This window comes from Hyperolius riggenbachi, chromosome 2 (genome assembly GCF_040937935.1).
Source record: "Hyperolius riggenbachi isolate aHypRig1 chromosome 2, aHypRig1.pri, whole genome shotgun sequence".
Taxonomy (NCBI): Eukaryota; Metazoa; Chordata; class Amphibia; order Anura; family Hyperoliidae; genus Hyperolius; species Hyperolius riggenbachi.
The window spans coordinates 404,295,702-404,314,449 of NC_090647.1; the positions used below are offsets into that span (position 1 = coordinate 404,295,702).

The following is an 18,748-nucleotide window of genomic DNA, read 5'->3' on the forward strand; positions in this document are numbered from 1 at the left end:
ATCCCAAAAAACGCTGCGTCTGAAACGCTGCGTTAAACGCCACAAAAACGCCCGTCTGAACCAGCCCTAAAGGTACCCATACATCTAGCGATGCATGGGCAGATATGATCAAGAGACAAATCTCTCTCTAAATGAATCTGATTAGAGAGAGATCTGTAACCTGACCATACACCGCAGGCCGATTCCCGATCAATTTCATGCAGATCAATGTGCTGCATCCGCCGCTGTCCCCTAATGCAAAATGTCCCCCCGGGTGTCCAGTGTAAAGTATATATTACCTGTCCGCGGCCTGCACTTGTCCCCGCTGGCTTCCAGGACTCCTCCTGCATACACATGCCCCCACACGTGCAGACACACGCCCTTACTAGGAAATCACGCGGGGCGTATGTGTATGGAGAGGGTAATGCGCCCGGAGCAGCGGAGGGACAAGTACAGGCTGCGGACAGGTAATGTATACCTTGCACTGGAGGACATTTTACATTAGGGGACAGCGTCGGGGGGCTTCATTGCGTTCATTGTGAAATTGCACGCAGTTCCCGCCATGCACACGATTGAGGAAGTCGGCCCTACATCTTGCAGCATGCGCGATCGAGAATGCAACCACTTTTCGGCCCAAAATTGGTTGCACTGTCAGTTGGGCCTGCACTTGGCGGCACCGTTTTTATTCCAATTAGATTATAATAATCAAATCGGATGGTCAATCGGCCTCAAAGTCGCCTGATATATGGCCACCTTAAGTGTCTAGATTAGCAGACAGCTCACAAATAATCACTGGGTACATTACAATATACAGTATAATTACTATAGCTAAGAATGAAATACAATGGCAGCTTTCAGAGCAAAAAAAAACTGTACTTTGGGAACTTGCAGTTTCTAAATCAAGAATAATACTTGTGCACAAAAGTAAACATGATAACTGTTTGGCATATAAAAAAAAAAATAGAAAAACACATTCTTATTGAATATTATGCCAGAGTTTAATACCGCTTTAACAAGAGCATGGCAAATAAGATTTTTGTCCCTAGGCTTGTACAAGGCACAAGAGGAGATGATCTGTATATGGAGAGAAAAAAAGCCTTTGCTATCTATTTAGAAATAGGTTCTTTACAGCAAGAGTGGTTAGAATGTGGAATATCTTACCACATGAAGGAGTTATGGCAAATTCTAGATCTGCATTTAAAGAGGGCTTGGATTGTTTTCTTGCATTGAAGGACATATTTTATAGTTAAATATTTACAAAGTAGGTTGAATATTTTACTGTTTTTAATCAGTGGCAGCCTATTAAGTGTCCCAGAGTTAGAAAAAGGTCAATAGATCATGTATTTTAGTTCTCTCTGCCCTCAGGTTGTATTCTGCCAGGAAAACTTTTATGGCTGAACTTGTTCACTATATGCCCGACAAGGTATTGACAAGACAGAAGCTGTCACTTTCATGCCTAGAAATTAACTCCTTCAGGCAGCAAAATAAAGCAAGTAAAACAGCCAGGATATAAATGTGTTTTGCACTGTCTGGTTAATATGTTTTGTACTGTACATACACATGTTTATCTCATGTCACATCACTTCAGGTACCCTTTAAGGCCAATTGCCCCAAGCCTTGTAGGTTTTTTTTTTTTTTTTCATTCCTCTGGATCAATGGGGAAATGTGAGGGTGCAGTATAAATTAATTTACTTTTTCTGGTTGAACTTTGATGGACAGATGTCGTTTTTAATCAAACTTCATAGTAATGCAAGATGAACTGCAAGCTAGTACAGCATAAGAAATGACAGGTAAGGTCAGCAGATGAGGAGTGATAAGTCTTGCAGCATCACAAAATAATATAAATTTCAAATATCGGCATGGGAAAGATCTTGCTTGACCAGCACAACTATTATAAGTGGGAAACATAAATCTATATACCGTAATTGAGAAAGCAATAGATATAATATATTCAGACTTTGAAAAAGCTTTTGGAACTGTTCAGCCAACGGCCTGTTGCAAAAGTTAGGAATACAAAAATTGATGTACATTGATAAAGTACTGATTAAAGGACAGATCCGAGCTGCCTGCGAGAGTGGCTCTCGGAGTCGCGTTGATATTTCAGACTGTACTGCGCAGGCACAGTACATCTGCGCCTGCGCAGTACAGTGCGGATGTCGTCGGTGCGACTCCTTGAGCCGCTCGCTGAGGCGCAAGAGATGCTGACCTGGCAAGGTCGGCATCTGCACTGGAGGGGACCGGGAGCCACCAGAGCTGCAGCAAGGGCACAGGACAGCTTCCAGGGGCTGAGGAAGCCCCAGCTAAATAGATTTTTGTTTTTTAAATTACCTCAGACCTTCCCTTTCAAGAACAGAAGGAAAAAGTTGTAGTAAACAGTTCATAGTCTGGATGGGTGTAGGTCAGCAGTGAGGTCCCACAGGGGTCAAAATTAGGTCCAATCCATATTTATGCAGCTTAGATACACATTGCTATCAGACATCATTCACAACTTATTTGGTTTGGCTGTTCTAAGATACAGTGATGTGAAAAACTATTTGCCCCCTTCCTGATTTCTTATTCTTTTGCATGTTTGTCACACTTAAATGTTTCTGGTCATCAAAAACCGTTAACTATTAGTCAAAGATAACATAATTGAACACAAAATGCAGTTTTGAATGATGTTTTTTTATTATTTAGTGCGAAAAAAAACTCAAAACCTACATGGCCCTGTGTGAAAAAGAAATTGCCCCCTGAACCTAATAACTGGTTGGGCCACCCTTAACAGCAATAACTGCAATCAAGCGTTTGCGATAACTTGCAACAAGTCTTTTACAGCGCTCTGGAGGAATTTCGGCCCACTCATCTTTGCAGAATTGTTGTAATTCAGCTTTATTTGAGGGTTTTCTAGCATGAACCGCCTTTTTAAGGTCATGCCACAACATCTCAATAGGATTCAGGTCAGGACTTTGACTAGGCCACTCCAAAGTTTTCATTTTGTTTTTCTTCAGCCATTCAGAGGTGGATTTGCTGGTGTGTTTTGGGTCATTGTCCTGCTGCAGCACCCAAGATCGCTTCAGCTTGAGTTGTCGAACAGATGGCCGGACATTCTCCTTCAGGATTTTTTGGTAGACAGTAGAATTCATGGTTCCATCTATCACAGCAAGCCTTCCAGGTCCTGAAGCAGCAAAACAACCCCAGACCATCACACTACCACCACCATATTTTACTGTTGATATGATGTTCTTTTGCTGAAATGCTGTGTTACTTCTACGCCAGATGTAACGGGACACGCACCTTCCAAAAAGTTCAACTTTTGTCTCGTCGGTCCACAAGTTATTTTCCCAAAAGTCTTGGCAATCATTAAGATGTTTTTTAGCAAAATTGAGACGAGCCTTAATGTTCTTTTTGCTTAAAAGTGGTTTGCGCCTTGGATATCTGCCACGCAGGCCGTTTTTGCCCAGTCTCTTTCTTATGGTGGAGTCGTGAGCACTGACCTTAATTGAGGCAAGTGAGGCCTGCAGTTCTTTAGATGTTGTCCTGGGGTCTTTTGTGGCCTCTCGGATGAGTTTTCTCTGCGCTCTTGGGGTAATTTTGGTCGGCCGGCCACTCCTGGGAAGGTTCATCACTGTTCCATGTTTTTGCCATTTGTGGATAATGGCTCTCACTGTGGTTCGCTGGAGTCTCAAAGCTTTAGAAATGGCTTTATAACCTTTACCAGACTGATAGATCTCAATTACAGTACTTTTGTTCTCATTTGTTCCTGAATTTCTTTGGATCTTGGCATGATGTCTAGCTTTTGAGGTGCTTTTGGTCTACTTCTCTGTGTCAGATAGCTCCTACTTAAGTGATTTCTTGATTGAAACAGGTGTGGCAGTAATCAGGCCTGGGGGTGACTACAGAAATTGAACTCAGGTGTGATAAACCACAGTTAAGTTATTTAACAAGGGGGGCAATCACTTTTTCACACAGGGCCATGTAGATTTGGAGTTTTTTTTTCTCACTAAATAATAAAAACTATCATTTAAAACTGCATTTTGTGTTCAATTATGTTATCTTTGACTAATAGTTAACAGTTTTTGATGAGCAGAAACATTTAAGTGTGACAAATATGCAAAAGAATAAGAAATCATGAAGGGGGCAAATAGTTTTTCACATCACTGTATATGCAGTTTGATGGCTTCTTGTTTGACTGATACAGGTCTTTTTTACTATTTATCAACATTGCATAAAATGCAGATAGAATTTCTACCTACATAATTTGTTTGGCTAACATGGTACAGAAATTTTTGCGCTACTATAAAATGCAGAATCATGCTCTCATTGAACAGCAACATTATTAGTGAGGTGAAATACTACGTAAAACACGTAAAATCAAGGTCTGTTTTAATATAAATCTATTTTATGTCTATTACTGATGAGTGCTATGGCAAATGCAGCATGGTTATGATGCAATTCTGCAGCTAACTGCTGGATACAACAGTAATGGAAGTTGGAGTACCACTTGAGAACATGGATCATCACTGTAATAGTATAAGACTTTTCAAATGCTACCAAATTGTTGACCATGGAGGGAGAAGAGGGGAAGCTTAATTATTTTATTTTCTCTGCAAGTGGGCTGTGCTGACAAGGACAGGGCCAGGCAGTTTGTTTTTTAAACAATTCAGCCTGCTGCAAGAATAAAGTAAGTTAGGCAAAATACAGTAAGTATTTTCATTTGAGCTTTTCTGGAAAGGGTACCTGAAAAGTGCTGCTAGGTTTTAAAGTGGAATTTCAGTATTCAGCATTACGGTACTTTAGATACGGTACCTTCCACATACCCAACTAGCAATAAGCCAATTACTATAATCTCTTAAATAACATGTGTTGCAGTCACATGACTAGAATGGAGAAAAAGAAAAAACAAAAACACACCTTTACTACCTTCTATTAGACATCCCAAAAGTCACATCCCATTACTCAGCACACATCAGTGGTTAAATAGCTGAACTTATTGCCTTCTAGGAATGTTATCTACAAAGTATTCAGAAATAGAACGCCTGGAAATATGTTCAAGTCAGGTTTTCCATGTTGTAAAAGCTTAAAGGGAACCTGAACTGTGTAAAATTATTTAAAACAAACACATAAGGGGCTCGATTCACAAAGCGGTGCTAACCCAGTTAGAGACCTTAGGCGTGATAACCATTGCACCACGTTGGTGAAAAGCCAGTTTAGGCATGGTAAGTTTAGATCGCGTGCAAAGTCCCGCACGCAAAGCAGTACCATTAAACTCTATACGAAGTGCACCAGACTTTGCTAACGCAAAACTTTTGATCAGCTGTTCACTGCGGTGCTAACCCAGTTGGTGCTATAGTTATCACACCTAAACTTATCACACCTAAACTCAGTTTAGGCGTGATAAAGGGCTTTTCACCAGCGTGCTAACTGTTAGCACCGCTTTGTGAATCAAGCCCAAGGTAACTTCAAATGAACATTACATAGTTACCTTGCCATCAGTTCCTCTCAGAAGCTCACCATTTTCTTCTGACAATGATCCCTTCCAGTTCTGACAACATTTTGCCATAACTGAAATATATCAGTTGCATATCAGTTATATATCAGTTGCTGTCAGTTATAGCTGAGAGGACAACTGATGTGCTAGCTAATGTCCATGTCTCCCTATGGCTCAAGTGGGCGATGTTACAGTTTAACGGTGTGCTGACCAGAAAGCTGTTATGGGGTAATGGCCATTTTCAAAATGGAGGATGGAGAATTCCCTTGATCACAGTAGACAAACAGGATGCCGGAGAGGAGAAAGATTGAGTAGACTACATGGGAGGCAAGTATGACTTGTGTATGCTTATTTTTACTTTTAATTTTCAGTTCAGGTTTTCTTTAAAGCGTAGTTCCTCCAGTATCATGTTTTCTGATATGTTCATGAGTACTGTTCTACAATCACCAGAACTAAATAAAGTCACAGATGAATCCGTAAATTAAAAGGAAAATTGGCCAGTTCTTCCTAGTCCTTCACAGTCATCCCGCACTGCTCGGTTCCCTCGCTGCTCCCCTCCGAAGGCTGGATGTGCGGCCCCTGTACTGCGTGCCTCCTCCAACCCGCTCCCATGGCCAGGAGCACTCTTGGCTTGCACAGTAAGCAAACACTGCTACTGCGCATAACGTTCCTGGCTGTAGGAACACGACAGAGGAGGCACGTGTCCAGTGCTGCGCATGTGCAGTGCCTCACCGACTCGTCTGACTTAAGGAGGGGGACAGTGGAGGAACGGCAGAGCATGGAATCACAGTGAAGGAGCAGGAGGAATTAAGGGGGCTGGAAGAAGCTTATATCCCCAATTAAATGTACCTATAAAGCTCGTTATCAAGATGTCAATACTTACGTTGCAATTGTGATGAGAATCATGTATATACTTCTAAAGAGAACATACATGGCATAGCAAATCCAGATGTTTCCAATAACATCCATGATATATACTGTGACTGCAATTATGATAGAGAATAAGGCAAGTAGCAGCTCTCCCCAGGTGGACCATGATACTTTAATGTAGCCAACAATAAAGACTGCCACAGCACCTACATGATAAAAAAAAAAAAAAAAAAAAAGCAAGAGAAAGTGAAACAAAATGCAATTATTCTTTAACCAAATACATTTTAACGTACCAGTATTTCGTTCCCACGTATAAAAGTGAAAATATAGAATATATACCTGTATAAATAACTACCCGTTTTTCATTTACCATTGTATGCTTTTTTGTTCAGATTATATGCAGGGTTGTACTGGTCCCTTTATTTAAAGGTCAATCTTAAGGGGCCCATACACTGGTCAATTTCTGCAATCGATCGATTCTATAGAATTGATCAGAAATCGATTCTATCAAATCAATCGATCTATGGATTTGTGGCCGATTTTGATGGATTTGATCTTTTTTCCAGGATGGAAAATCTAGGTTGATCAGCTGCTGGTAGCAGATCCATGGCCCATAGAGTTGCATTGGATCTAATGGTCCAATAGTGCATTTAGATAGATTTCCAACAGATTTCATTCTTAAATCTATTGGAAATCTGCTCCTCGTGTGTGGCACACATCAGATAGATTCGACTTGACAGGCATCTGACAGAAATCTATCTGATGGTCGAATCTGCTGCAAATCTTTAAGTGTATGGCCACCTTTAGCTTTACTGCCCTCTATATACAGTGGGGTGCGAAAGTTTGGGCAACCATGTCAATCGTCATAATTTTCCTATATAAATCGTTGGTTGTTAAAATACAAAATGTCAGTTATATATCATATAGGAGACACACACAGTGATATTTGAGAAGTGAAATGAAGTTTACTGGGTTTACAGAAAGTGTGCAATAATTATTTAAATAAAATTAGGCATGTGCATAAATTTGGGCACTGTTATGTTATTGCTGCCAAAACCTTTAGACCGAATTATTTGAACTCAAATTGGCTTGGTAAGCTCAGTGATCCCTGACCTACATACACATGTGAATCCAATTTGAGAAAGACTAGGGGTCTGAGCTACTGCCTGTGGGGTACCCCCACAGGCAAAGTGTGCAGAAGAGGCTTGATCTGAGTGAGGGCTCATTCCACACTGCAGACGTTATTGACTTTTTTCACCCGTGTGCGCTTTTTAAAAACACCCCCAACAGTGTGGACAATGAATGTCTATGATAAGGTTCATATCAGCGCGAGTCGTACACTGAGCGGCTAGCAAAGTGGTGCGTGTACCATTTTCGGAGCGATTCCGCCTCAATGGAAGGTATAGGAAAACGCGAACAAAAACGCACAGTAAGGCATTTTCGCTTGCGGGTTTGCTTCTGTGGATATTTAAACAAAAAGTGTTTCTGGGTCAGCCTGCACTTCCGGTTTGGTTTTTGTCATGCACCAGCTCTACCAACACAGAGACGGGGGTCTGGTTCAATACGGAAGACCTGATTACGCAGGTTGAAAATTATCCATTTCTTTTTGACAAAAGGCATCATGATTATAAAGATAACTGTAAGACCAATGAGGCCTGGGCTGAGATCGCTGCTTTTTTATGGAAGATGTATGGGACCAATTATCGGAAAATAGCAAGGGAAAGAAAAGTAAGTTATCTCTGATGTTCATTTTTTCCGTTAACAGATGTAATGCTTGTTATGTTTACTTGAAGAAGGCAATACTTGTGACGTTATTATATGCATAACGACTGCAATAGGCCTTAAAACCAAATACGCATGTGTGGCACACACACACTCTATATAGATTTGTAACCTGCAGTGTGGAATACACAGAAAAATTGCCTGGTCTTTAGTGGGGTTTAACACTGCGGTCCTCAAATGGTTAACCTCAACATGGTAAGCAATGTCCCATTTATAATACTCACATACCCGACACTTGTTAGCAACAATGGCAAAGGTGTTTTTTACACATTTCCTAACTTTTTTTTTTAGCACCTTTTTAATATTTTGACTTAACTTGCATGATTTCATCTGTGAAGGCCTCATGGCATGATAACAAAGGTCAAAGGCCTCATCATTCAGGAAGGTGTATGGATAGGCAGGTGCATGGGTGTTAGGCCAATGCCATGGCCCATGGATGTGAAGCTGTCTCTCTCGTAGTTCCATCCACACATGTGTACAGGTGTACAACACAATGTTTTGGATGTTGGCCTTCAACTACCTGTATGTGCAATGTAGTGCTGCATATGTATGTCCTGTTGCTAGTAATCTTCATACTTAAATTATTGACAATATATTGTTTATTTTAGTTGAATTGAGGACCCGATGGAAGTCTGTTTGTGATATTTATAGGAAAGATGTGGAGAGACAAAAGAGGGAAGAAACAAATGGTGGTGCTGGCACTAGCAAATGCAAACCATACAAATTTACCACGTTGTTGGAGTTCCTCAAGCCAAATATTACTACTGGAGTGTAAGTATGGGCACTGATGCAGGGGTAAGCCATGATGCTTACAATGAATAAAGTGAGGTTTATTACTATTTGCTTTTCTTAACAGTACTGAAGACCGTTTTCCTGATGAAGAGACCACAGCACCTTCAAATGAAAATTTAGATATCAGTGACCCTTCATCACAGAGTACTAGCACAACATCTGTGCAGGAAAAAGAGCCCAACATGCCCATGCACTCCCCAGACACCCATCCACACAAATGTCAGCACCAGTTACACGTAATGTGTGATACGGAAGTAGACCCAGCTTTCAGTACAGAAAAATCAGGAAGAGGCATGAGTAGAGCAGAATATGATATCAAAAAATTGGTCAATTCCATAGAAAAAGCTGTCACAAATATGGAAAAAAGAAATCAACTTTTTGATGCACTGAATGAGCCCTGTACTCAATTCCTCTCGAGTCTAGTGCCATCTTTGAAAAAACTTCCCGAGTAGAAATTGTTGCTAGCTAAACGTGATACAATTGAGATTTTGAACAAATATATGACACCAGACCCACCTTTGGGAAACCAAAACAATGCAGATTGTGGTCATAGTCAGATGGGTCAAAATCATGATCCATACAGGCACCCAGTACCTTCCTATAGTTAACCTGTCTAACTCATCATTACTCAATGCCAAGTATGCCACCTTATCCTCATGTCTGCAAAGCAGTACTATCCACCCATCCAACCACCTATACCTCCAAGAACATCCAGCCCACAAGAACCCTCTCCTGACACACCAGTGTATACAGATCTAAGTGGTCAAAGTAGTGGTTACAACAGGCCACACCAAGAAGTTCCCAGCCAGCGAGACACACAGTATCTCACCAGAATTGTTTGTAGACTAATGTGGCCTCCTTCCATTTAAAGAGAAACTCCGACCAAGAATTGAACTTTATCCCAATCAGTAGCTGATACCCACTTTTACATGAGAAAAATAATGATTTTCACAAACAGACCATCAGGGGGCGCTGTATGACTGATTTTGTGCTGAAACCCCTCCCACAAGAGGCTCTGGTACCATACTGTACTCTGGGCAAACTGCCACAATGTAACAATGTTCAGACAGGAAATAGCTGCTTACAGCTGTCTGTTAAAGCCAGACCAGCTACATAATCTGCCCACAGTAACAATGTCACCATGTAAAACATGTCAGAATGTGAATCTGGGAGAGGAAAGATTTTACAATGAGCAAACACTGACTAAATCATGTATACATAATTATTGTAAAAATGAAGCACTTTTTTTATTACATTATTTTCACTGGAGTTCCTCTTTAAGTTGTATTTTTGTTTTTATGTTTATGTTATTGTTGACATTTCATGTTGAGAAGATTTCACTGTTATTTCTTATCTTAAATTTTAACTTTAATTTTTTTCTTTATCTTAAATTTTAAAAAAAATGACATTTTTACCATATCAGTGTAAAAATATTTTTGCTCATACTCTGGGTACAACATATACAGGATCTTCTCAAAAAATTAGCATATTGTGATAAAGTTCATTATTTTCTGTAATGTACTGATAAACATTAGACTTTCATATATTTTAGATTCAAATACACACAACTGAAGTAGTTCAAGCCTTTTATTGTTTTAATATTGATGATTTTGGAATACAGCTCATGAAAACCCAAATTTCCTATCTCAAAAAATTATCATATTTCATCCGACCAATAAAAGAAAAGTGTTTTTAAAACAAAAAAAGTCAACCTTCAAATAATGATGTTCAGTTATGCACTCAATACTTGGTCGGGAATCCTTTTGCAGAAATGACTGCTTCAATGCGGCGTGGCATGGAAGCAATCAGCCTGTGGCACTGCTCAGGTGTTATGGAGGCCCAGGATGCTTCGATAGCGGCCTTAATCTCATCCAGAGTGTTGGGTCTTGCGTCTCTGAACTTTCTCTTCACAATATCTCACAGATTCTCTATGGGTTTCAGGTCAGGAGAGTTGGCAGGCCAATTGAGGACAGTAATACCATGGTCAGTAAACCATTTACCAGTGGTTTTGGCACTGTGAGCAGGTACCAGGTCGTGCTGAAAAATGAAATCATCATCTCCATAAAGCTTTTCAGCAGATGGAAGCATGAACCCATTTTTGAACCAGAAACAGCGGCAGAAGCGCCTGACCTGGGCTACAGAGAAGCAGCACTGGACTGTTGCTCAGTGGTCCAAAGTACTTTATTCGGATGAAAGCAACTTTTGCATGTCATTCGTAAATCAAGGTGCCAGAGTCTGGAGGAAGACTGGGGAGAGGGAAATACCAAAATGCCTGAAGTCCAGTGTCAAGTACCCACAGACAGTGATGGTCTGGTGTGCCATGTCAGCTGCTGGTGTTGGTCCACTGTGTTTTATCAAGGGCAGGGTCAATGCAGCTAGCTATCCGGAGATTTTGGAGCACTTCATGCTTCCATCTGCTGAAAAGCTTTGTGGAGATAAAGATTTCATTTTTCAGCACGACCTGGCACTTGCTCACAGTGCCAAAACCACTGGTAAATGGTTTACTGACCATGGTATTACTGTGCTCATTTGGCCTGCCAACTCTCCTGACCTGAACCCCATAGAAAATCTGTGGGATATTGTGAAGAGAAAGTTGAGAGACGCAAGACCCAACACTCTGGATGAGCTTAAGGCCGCTATTGAAGCATCCTGGGCCTCCATAACACCTGAGCAGTGCCACAGGCTTATTGCCTCCATGTCACGCCGCATTGAAGCAGTCATTTCTGCAAAAGGATTCCCGACCAAGTATTGCCTGCATAACTGAAGATAATTATTTGAAGGTTGACTTTTTTTGTTTTAAAAACACTTTTCTTTTATTGGTCGGATGAAATATGATAATTTTTTGAGATAGGAAATTTGGGTTTTCATGAGCTGTATGCCAAAATCATCAGTATTAAAACAATAAAAGGCTTGAACTACTTCACTTGTGTGTATTTGAATCTAAAATATATGAAAGTCTAATGTTTATCAGTACATTACAGAAAATAATGAACTTTATCACAATATGCTAATTTTTTGAGAAGATCCTGTAGGCTGCATCAACAGTGTAGGTCATTGCTTAAGTCTGGGCCACAAATTGTCCTGCCCATATTGTACGCTCGAGCACCAAAAAAATTTAATTATGACAAGTGTACCATTGTCATTTGTTGATTGCAAATATAACAGTTCCTGCTGTTAACTGTTTTGTTTTTTGAAAAAAAATGCAGCCTTTAAAAAAACAAAAAAACCCCAAAAAAACAAAAAGCAAAACACTAAAACAATTTGTCCTCTTTTTTTAGATAAGTTAAAGTATTGCAGATTGACGAATGTGCCTTGGCTTTGACATTTGTAGGAGTGTGGGTATAGTGGGCGCAAAGTGTTAGCCTACAGCTGTTGGTAAGGAGGTAGGTGTTAAATATGATGAGATTTGACTAAAACAACAAATATAAAGGTGCAATTGGCTATGAAGGGACATTAAATACCTTACACATGGTACTACAAAAACACATAAAAAAAAAGTAAGCTGAAATTGATTTTAATTGTTTTTTTTTCACAAAGTGTCATTTTCCGCTAACTTGTGACAAAAAATAAAATCTTCTATGAACTCACCATACTCCTAACGGAATACCTTGGGGTGTCTTCTTTCTAAAATGGGGTCATTTGTGGGGTTCCTATACTGCCCTGGCATTTTAGGGGCCCTAAACCGTGAGGAGTAGTCTTGAAACCAAATGTCGCAAAATGACCTGTGAAATCCTAAAGGTACTCATTGGCGAACACGGTAAATCCAGCGCTGGACACTTGGGCGCAGCAGCGCAGGAGACTTGGGCGCAGCCGGTGCCACCATAGGCCGTAATAGGAACTACGGCTATCGCAGGCACAGGAAGTAACTTCAGCGCCGTCAGAAGACGGACCTAAAGTTGCTTTTAAAACAATAATTCGGCTTCCAGCAATTGCTGGAAGCCGAATTATTTCATTTCCCCACTATCCATGTCGGCCTGGAGGGGGAATAGTAATTAACACGGCCCGGACTTGTGCGGCAGCAGGATCAGTCATATACTGGCTGTGTCCTGCGCCCAAGTCTCCGGCGCCTTTCTCTCTTGTACGCCTCATTGGACTTTGGGCCCCTTAGCGTAGTTAGGTTGCAAAAAAGTGCCACACATGTGGTATCGCCATACTCAGGAGAAGTAGTATAATGTGTTTTGTGGTGTATTTTTACACATACCCATGCTGGGTGGGAGAAATATCTCTGTAAATGACAATTTTTTGATTTTTTTTTTTACTCACAATTGTCCATTTACAGAGAGATTTCTCCCACCCAGCATGGGTATGTGTAAAAATACACCCCAAAACACATTATACTTCCTCTGAGTACGGCGATATCACATGTGACACTTTTTTGCAGCCTAGGTGCGCTAAGGGGCCCAACGTCCTATTCACAGGTCATTTTGAGGCATTTGTTTTCTAGACTACTCCTCACGGTTTACGGCCCCTAAAATGCCAGGGCAGTATAGGAACGCCACAAGTGACCCCATTTTAGAAAGAAGACACCCCAAGGTATTCCGTTAGGTGTATGGTGAGTTCATAGAAGATCTTATTTTTTGTCACAAGTTAGTGAAAAATGAAACTTTGTGAAAAAACAATAAAAATCAATTTCCGCTAACTTTTGACAAAAAATAAAATCTATGAACGCTTCATACACCTAACAGAATACCTTGGGGTGTCTTTTTTTTCTAAAAAGGGGTCACTTGTGGAGTTCCTATACTGCCCTGGCATTTTACGGGCCCAAAACCGTGAGTAGTCTGGAAACCAAAGGTCTCAAAATGACTGTTCAGGGGTATAAGCATCTGCAAATTTTGATGGCAGGTGGTCTATGAGGGGGCGAATTTTGTGGAACCGGTCATAAGCAGGGTGGCCTTTTAGATGACAGGTTGTATTGGGCCTGATCTGATGGATAGGAGTGCTAGGGGGTGACAGGAGGAGATTGATGGGTGTCTCAGGGTTTGGTTAGAAGGGAAAATAGATGCAATCAATGCACTGGGGAGGTGATCGGAAGGGGGTCTGAGGGGGATCTGAGGGTTTGGCCGAGTGATCAGGAGCCCACACGGGGCAAATTAGGGCCTGATTTGATGGGTAGGTGTGCTAGGGGGTGACAGGTGGTGACAGGAGGTGATTGATGGGTGTCTCAAGGTGTGATTAGTGGGGGGAATAGATGCAAGCAATGCACTGGTGAGGTAATCAGGGCTGGGGTCTGAGGGCGTTCTGAGGGTGTGGGCGGGTGATTGGGTGCCCTAGGGCAGATAGGGGTCTAATCTGATGGGTAGCAGTGACAGGTGGTGACAGGGGGTGATTGATGGGTAATTAGTGGGTGTTTAGAGGAGAGAACAGATGTAAACAATGTACTTGGGAGGTGATCTGACGGCGGGTCTGCAGGCGATCTGATGGTGTGGGTGGGTGATCAGATTGCCCGCAAGGGGCAGGCTAGGGGCTGATTGATGGGTGGCAGCGACAGGGGGTGATTGATCGGTGGCAGTGACAGGGGGTGATTGATAGGTGATTGACAGGTGATCAGTGGGTTATTACAGGGAAGAACAGATGTAAATAATGCACTGGCGAATTGATAAAGGGGGGGGGGGGGGGGTGTCTGAGGGCAATCTGAGCGTGTGGGCGGGTGATTGGGTCCCGCAAGGGGCAGATTAGGGTCTAATCTGATGGGTAACAGTGACAGGTGGTGATAGGGGGTGATTGATGGGTAAATAGTGGGTGTTTAGAGGAGAGAACAGATCTAAACAGTGCACTTGGGAGGTGATTTGACGTCGGGTCTGCAGGCGATCTAATGGTGTGGGTGGGGGATCAGATTGCCCGCAAGGGGCAGGTTAGGGGCTGATTGATGGGTGATTGACAGGTGATCAGGGGGGATAGATGCATACAGTACACAGGGGGGGGGGGGGTCTGGGGAGAATCTGAGGGGTGGGGGGTGATCAGGAGTCCCCAGGGGGCAGTTTAGGGACTAAAAAAAAATAGCGTTGACAGATAGTGACAGAGAGTGATTGATGGGTGATTAGGGGGGTGATTGGGTGCAAACAGTGGTCTGGGGGGTGGGCAGGGGGGGTCTGAGGGGTGCTGTGGGCGATCAGGGGGCAGCAGGGGGGGGGGCAGATCAGTGTTTGGGTGCAGACTAGGGTGGCTGCAGCCTGCCCTGGTGGTCCCTCGGACACTGGGACCACCAGGGCAGGAGGCAGCCTGTATAATACGCTTTGTATACAATACAAAGCGTATTATACGCTTTGTATGCGGCAGATCGGGGATTAACATCCCGCCGGCGCTTCCGTATGGCCGCCGGGATGTCGTCGCAGGTGGGCGGAGCCTAATGCCGGCGGATGCGCGTGATCCCCGGCCCGGAAGAGTCCCAGGACCCAACTCCAATGTGCGTTACGTGGTCCTGGGGCTGCCACTTTGTTGCCGCCAATGTGCAGTGGGCGGTCGGCAAGTGGTTAAAATCTTCAAAAATATAGCTGAGAAACAAAATGCCCCCAAAAACTGCATACAAAACGTTTACAAAAAAACAAAACAAAAAAAAAAAAAACACCCTGCCCACCCAAACGCTAGGAATTTGGGAAAAAAAAGCCCCCCTGCCGCCGTCCCGGGCTCCCCGCACTGTGCAGAGGATGACCGAGGTTGTCCTTACTGCGCCTGCATGAAGAGCCGCTGTCAATCATGGTCACGTTGTCCGTGGTGCACTGCGCAGGCGGGAGCGTGGGACGGCAGCGGAGAGCATAGTGGTCAGCGTGGGACAGTCGGCTGCAACGGGCTGGAGAAAGCCACAGGTGAGTAATGCTGATTTTTATTTTTTGCCTGATTATTTTAGTGGTGTCAAGAATGATACGGAAGTGGAGATGATTAGCGATTCTGTATCATTCCGCAAAGCAGCGCAGAATGACATTTTTTATTTTCATGAAGTAGGTTTGTTGACCAGGGAAGGCATGGTTGTTTTAATTAACTGTTCAAGGGAATTCCTTGCTGGCCAGTGACACAGAGGTGTGAAACCCTAGCCAGAATCCTGGCGTAAACCTACATACACACAGGGCACAACCGTCCCGTTGCATGCAGCCGAGAGACCAGGGAGCGACAGCTATCCACACGTCTCACCAGAAAGGTAGAGACGTGGCGGAAGCTGCCTGTGCAGGGAGCATCCCCTGGTCGGATGCTCCATTTACTTGCGTTTGTCTCCCTGTCGCTAGTCCGCATACACACGCAGTACGCGTGGCGGACTAGCGACAGGTGCGGAGACAGAAGTTGCTGGTGATTAAACTTTTCAATCGCACAGCAACTTCACTATCCGGCGACAGTTCGTGGCGCGCGCCTCATACGCACGGGGCAACTGTCGCTCAGACATGCGCGTGCCACGTGTTTGTGGCGACAGTTTTGCCCCGTGTGTATGGGCCTTAATACATCAAAGGTTGTTGTAGCTGGTTACCCTTAGATGATAATTGACACACCAAAAGGTCCTTTCCTCCAAGGGAAGCCAAAGGAAGCTAGCGCCACAGGGGTCCACGGAAGAGCTGGCCGCCCTGGCACCGCTTGGGGGCAGATTTAAATGCATGTGGTTTAGGATTTCGGTCTGTTAAATGAAAACCGTGTATAGCACAGCTATGGAATTAATATAGTCTTATTCGTTAAATCTGCCCAATGTGCTGATATAAAATTCATAATCATAGCCGGTTATTGGTGTATGACCCTTCTCGGGGACAGGACAGCCTAACGCACTCATGCAAGATGTCATATTAATCGATATCTTCTGACAAGTATGAATCTGCTATCCACATACATATGGCATGTATAGTTTATGAGTTACAGTGTTTTACAATTTAAGCTCAAAATCCTCCTAGGAGGAGGTGGACTGTCATTGGTGGGTAATTCAGAGGGGGGCAGGCGTTGCCACACCACCAAGCTAGCTTCATCAAAAGTAGATTGCCAGCAGGCAGACTTTAGTCCTCCAAATCCCATGTTCACGAAAGCCTGCTGCTGCTAACCAGAGGACCATGTGGTTAGCAGCCATCTTGGAACTGTAACATCTGCTTGGATTACAAAATATACCTACAGGCCTATGATTCTGAAACCAAGGACTTTGCATTTCTTTTCCTAGAAGGAAATATTCCCACGCAGACTGCATTTCGGCTAAGTAAACCTTTCACAATTATTCCCTTTTATTTTAAGCTTTGTGTGTATATGTTAGTGTATGAAAATGTGTGTAATGCATTTTTGTTATTAAAATGTTTAAAAATAGTTTAGCGGTTATGACCGGTTCCTGACCATACACAATTGTACTTACTCCTCTGAAAACGTTACCTTGTGTTCTAGAGTATCTTGTATTTACAACCCGTATGTTTGAATCGGGCACAGATAGACAGATCTGGCGCCCATCCCTGCATACAGCTAAGGGTTAACTTTGCAGTGTGCTAATATATTTACAGTCATGTGCTGACTCACATGTGGTGGCAAGCATTTGAATTGTACGTGTGTGGTGAATCCTTCAGAGTCAGGATGCTCCTCTCGGCTAGTCGGTTTATAGATTGCGAATCCACATATGGGCATCTATGCGCAAAGCGACAGCGAGACAGAGTTTCTGACTGAGCGATTGACCCGATCAAGGACCGGCCTGTGCGGTCCATGACAAGTGGTGTCACAAAAGCCTTTTTGAGCAAGGACAGAAAAATGCCAGTGGAGAGGGACATGTTAAATAGCGGTGTTGGAACAGGAATCAAAGGTTAGTGTAGCTGCAGAATGAGATGGGAAGGAACAGGGTCCAAAGAGTGAGAGGAGATGTGGAGATTAGAGAGGAGAGAGAATGTTCAGAGTGGAGAGAAGGCAGATAGAGAGCAATTGATGAGAGGGGTGGAGATGGAATCTGAGGGCTGCATGGAAAAACCACTTCAGAATTTGTCAATTTTATCAATTAAGTATGTTGCAAATTCTTCAGCTGATAAGCATGAAGTAGGAGGAAAAGGACAGAGTTAAAAGGGCTGAACAAGTAGGAGAAGAGGAGTGAGAGAAGTTTAGTAAATTATGATCAGAGAGCGGGAGAGGAGTATTAGTAAAATCAGTGATAGAGACAAGAGAATATGAGGTTCAGCGTATGGCCATCAGTATGAGTTGGAGTAGTGGACCACTGAGACGAGCCATAGGAAGTGACCGAAGTTTGGTGGCGTCAGAATTGTTGGCGTCAACAGGAATGTTAAAATAACCCATAATGGTAGGGATTTCAGAGGACAGGAACTGGAGGAGCCATGCAGAGAAGTGATCTAAGAAAACAGAAGCAGGGCCATGAGGGCGGTTGATAACTGCAATTTCGAGGTTAGAGGGAGAGTATAGTCGGACTGCATGGACTTCAAAGGATAGGAGAGATAGAGAAAGTATAAGAGTAGCAGCTTAAAGGAGCAGGAGAGAGGAGAATGCCCATACCACCACCATGTTTATATAAATGTGCATTTGTTCCAGAGCAAAATGCACCATATTTTTTTTTCCTACGTTGCAGTCACTTATAAAAGTCATAAACATTTGACAGATCCGACAGGTTATGAACTTGTCCATCTCCACATGGAAGATTTTAAGGGTATTATTTATTTTCAAAAGTACTTACTGAACCCCTATCCCTAGATATATTTAAAGCCTTTGATACCCTCTCCTGGTCCTACCTCAATCACGCTCTCAAAAGGTGGGGCCTGGACTCACACTTTCTAAACTGGATTCGAGGCATGTATTCTCACCCTACAGCTTCGGTCAGATTCTCTGGCCATAGCTCACAGATCTTCCCAATAAAACGAGGCACGAGCCAAGGCTGCGCCTTATCCCCCCTACTTTTCATTTTTGCTCGAGCCCTTT

The 18,748-nt window shown here is 42.9% G+C and overlaps 1 protein-coding gene across 1 annotated transcript in view; it reads right to left on the reverse strand.

The window, feature by feature from the left end:
* The window catches only part of SLC19A2 (solute carrier family 19 member 2), a 75,939-nt gene that overhangs the window by 18,628 nt on the left and 38,563 nt on the right, over nucleotides 1–18,748 (reverse strand). The window contains exon 4 of the mRNA XM_068269819.1: nucleotides 6,330–6,522. Coding sequence (XP_068125920.1) covers nucleotides 6,330–6,522 — 193 coding nt within the window. The remainder of the gene's footprint in view (nucleotides 1–6,329; nucleotides 6,523–18,748) is intronic.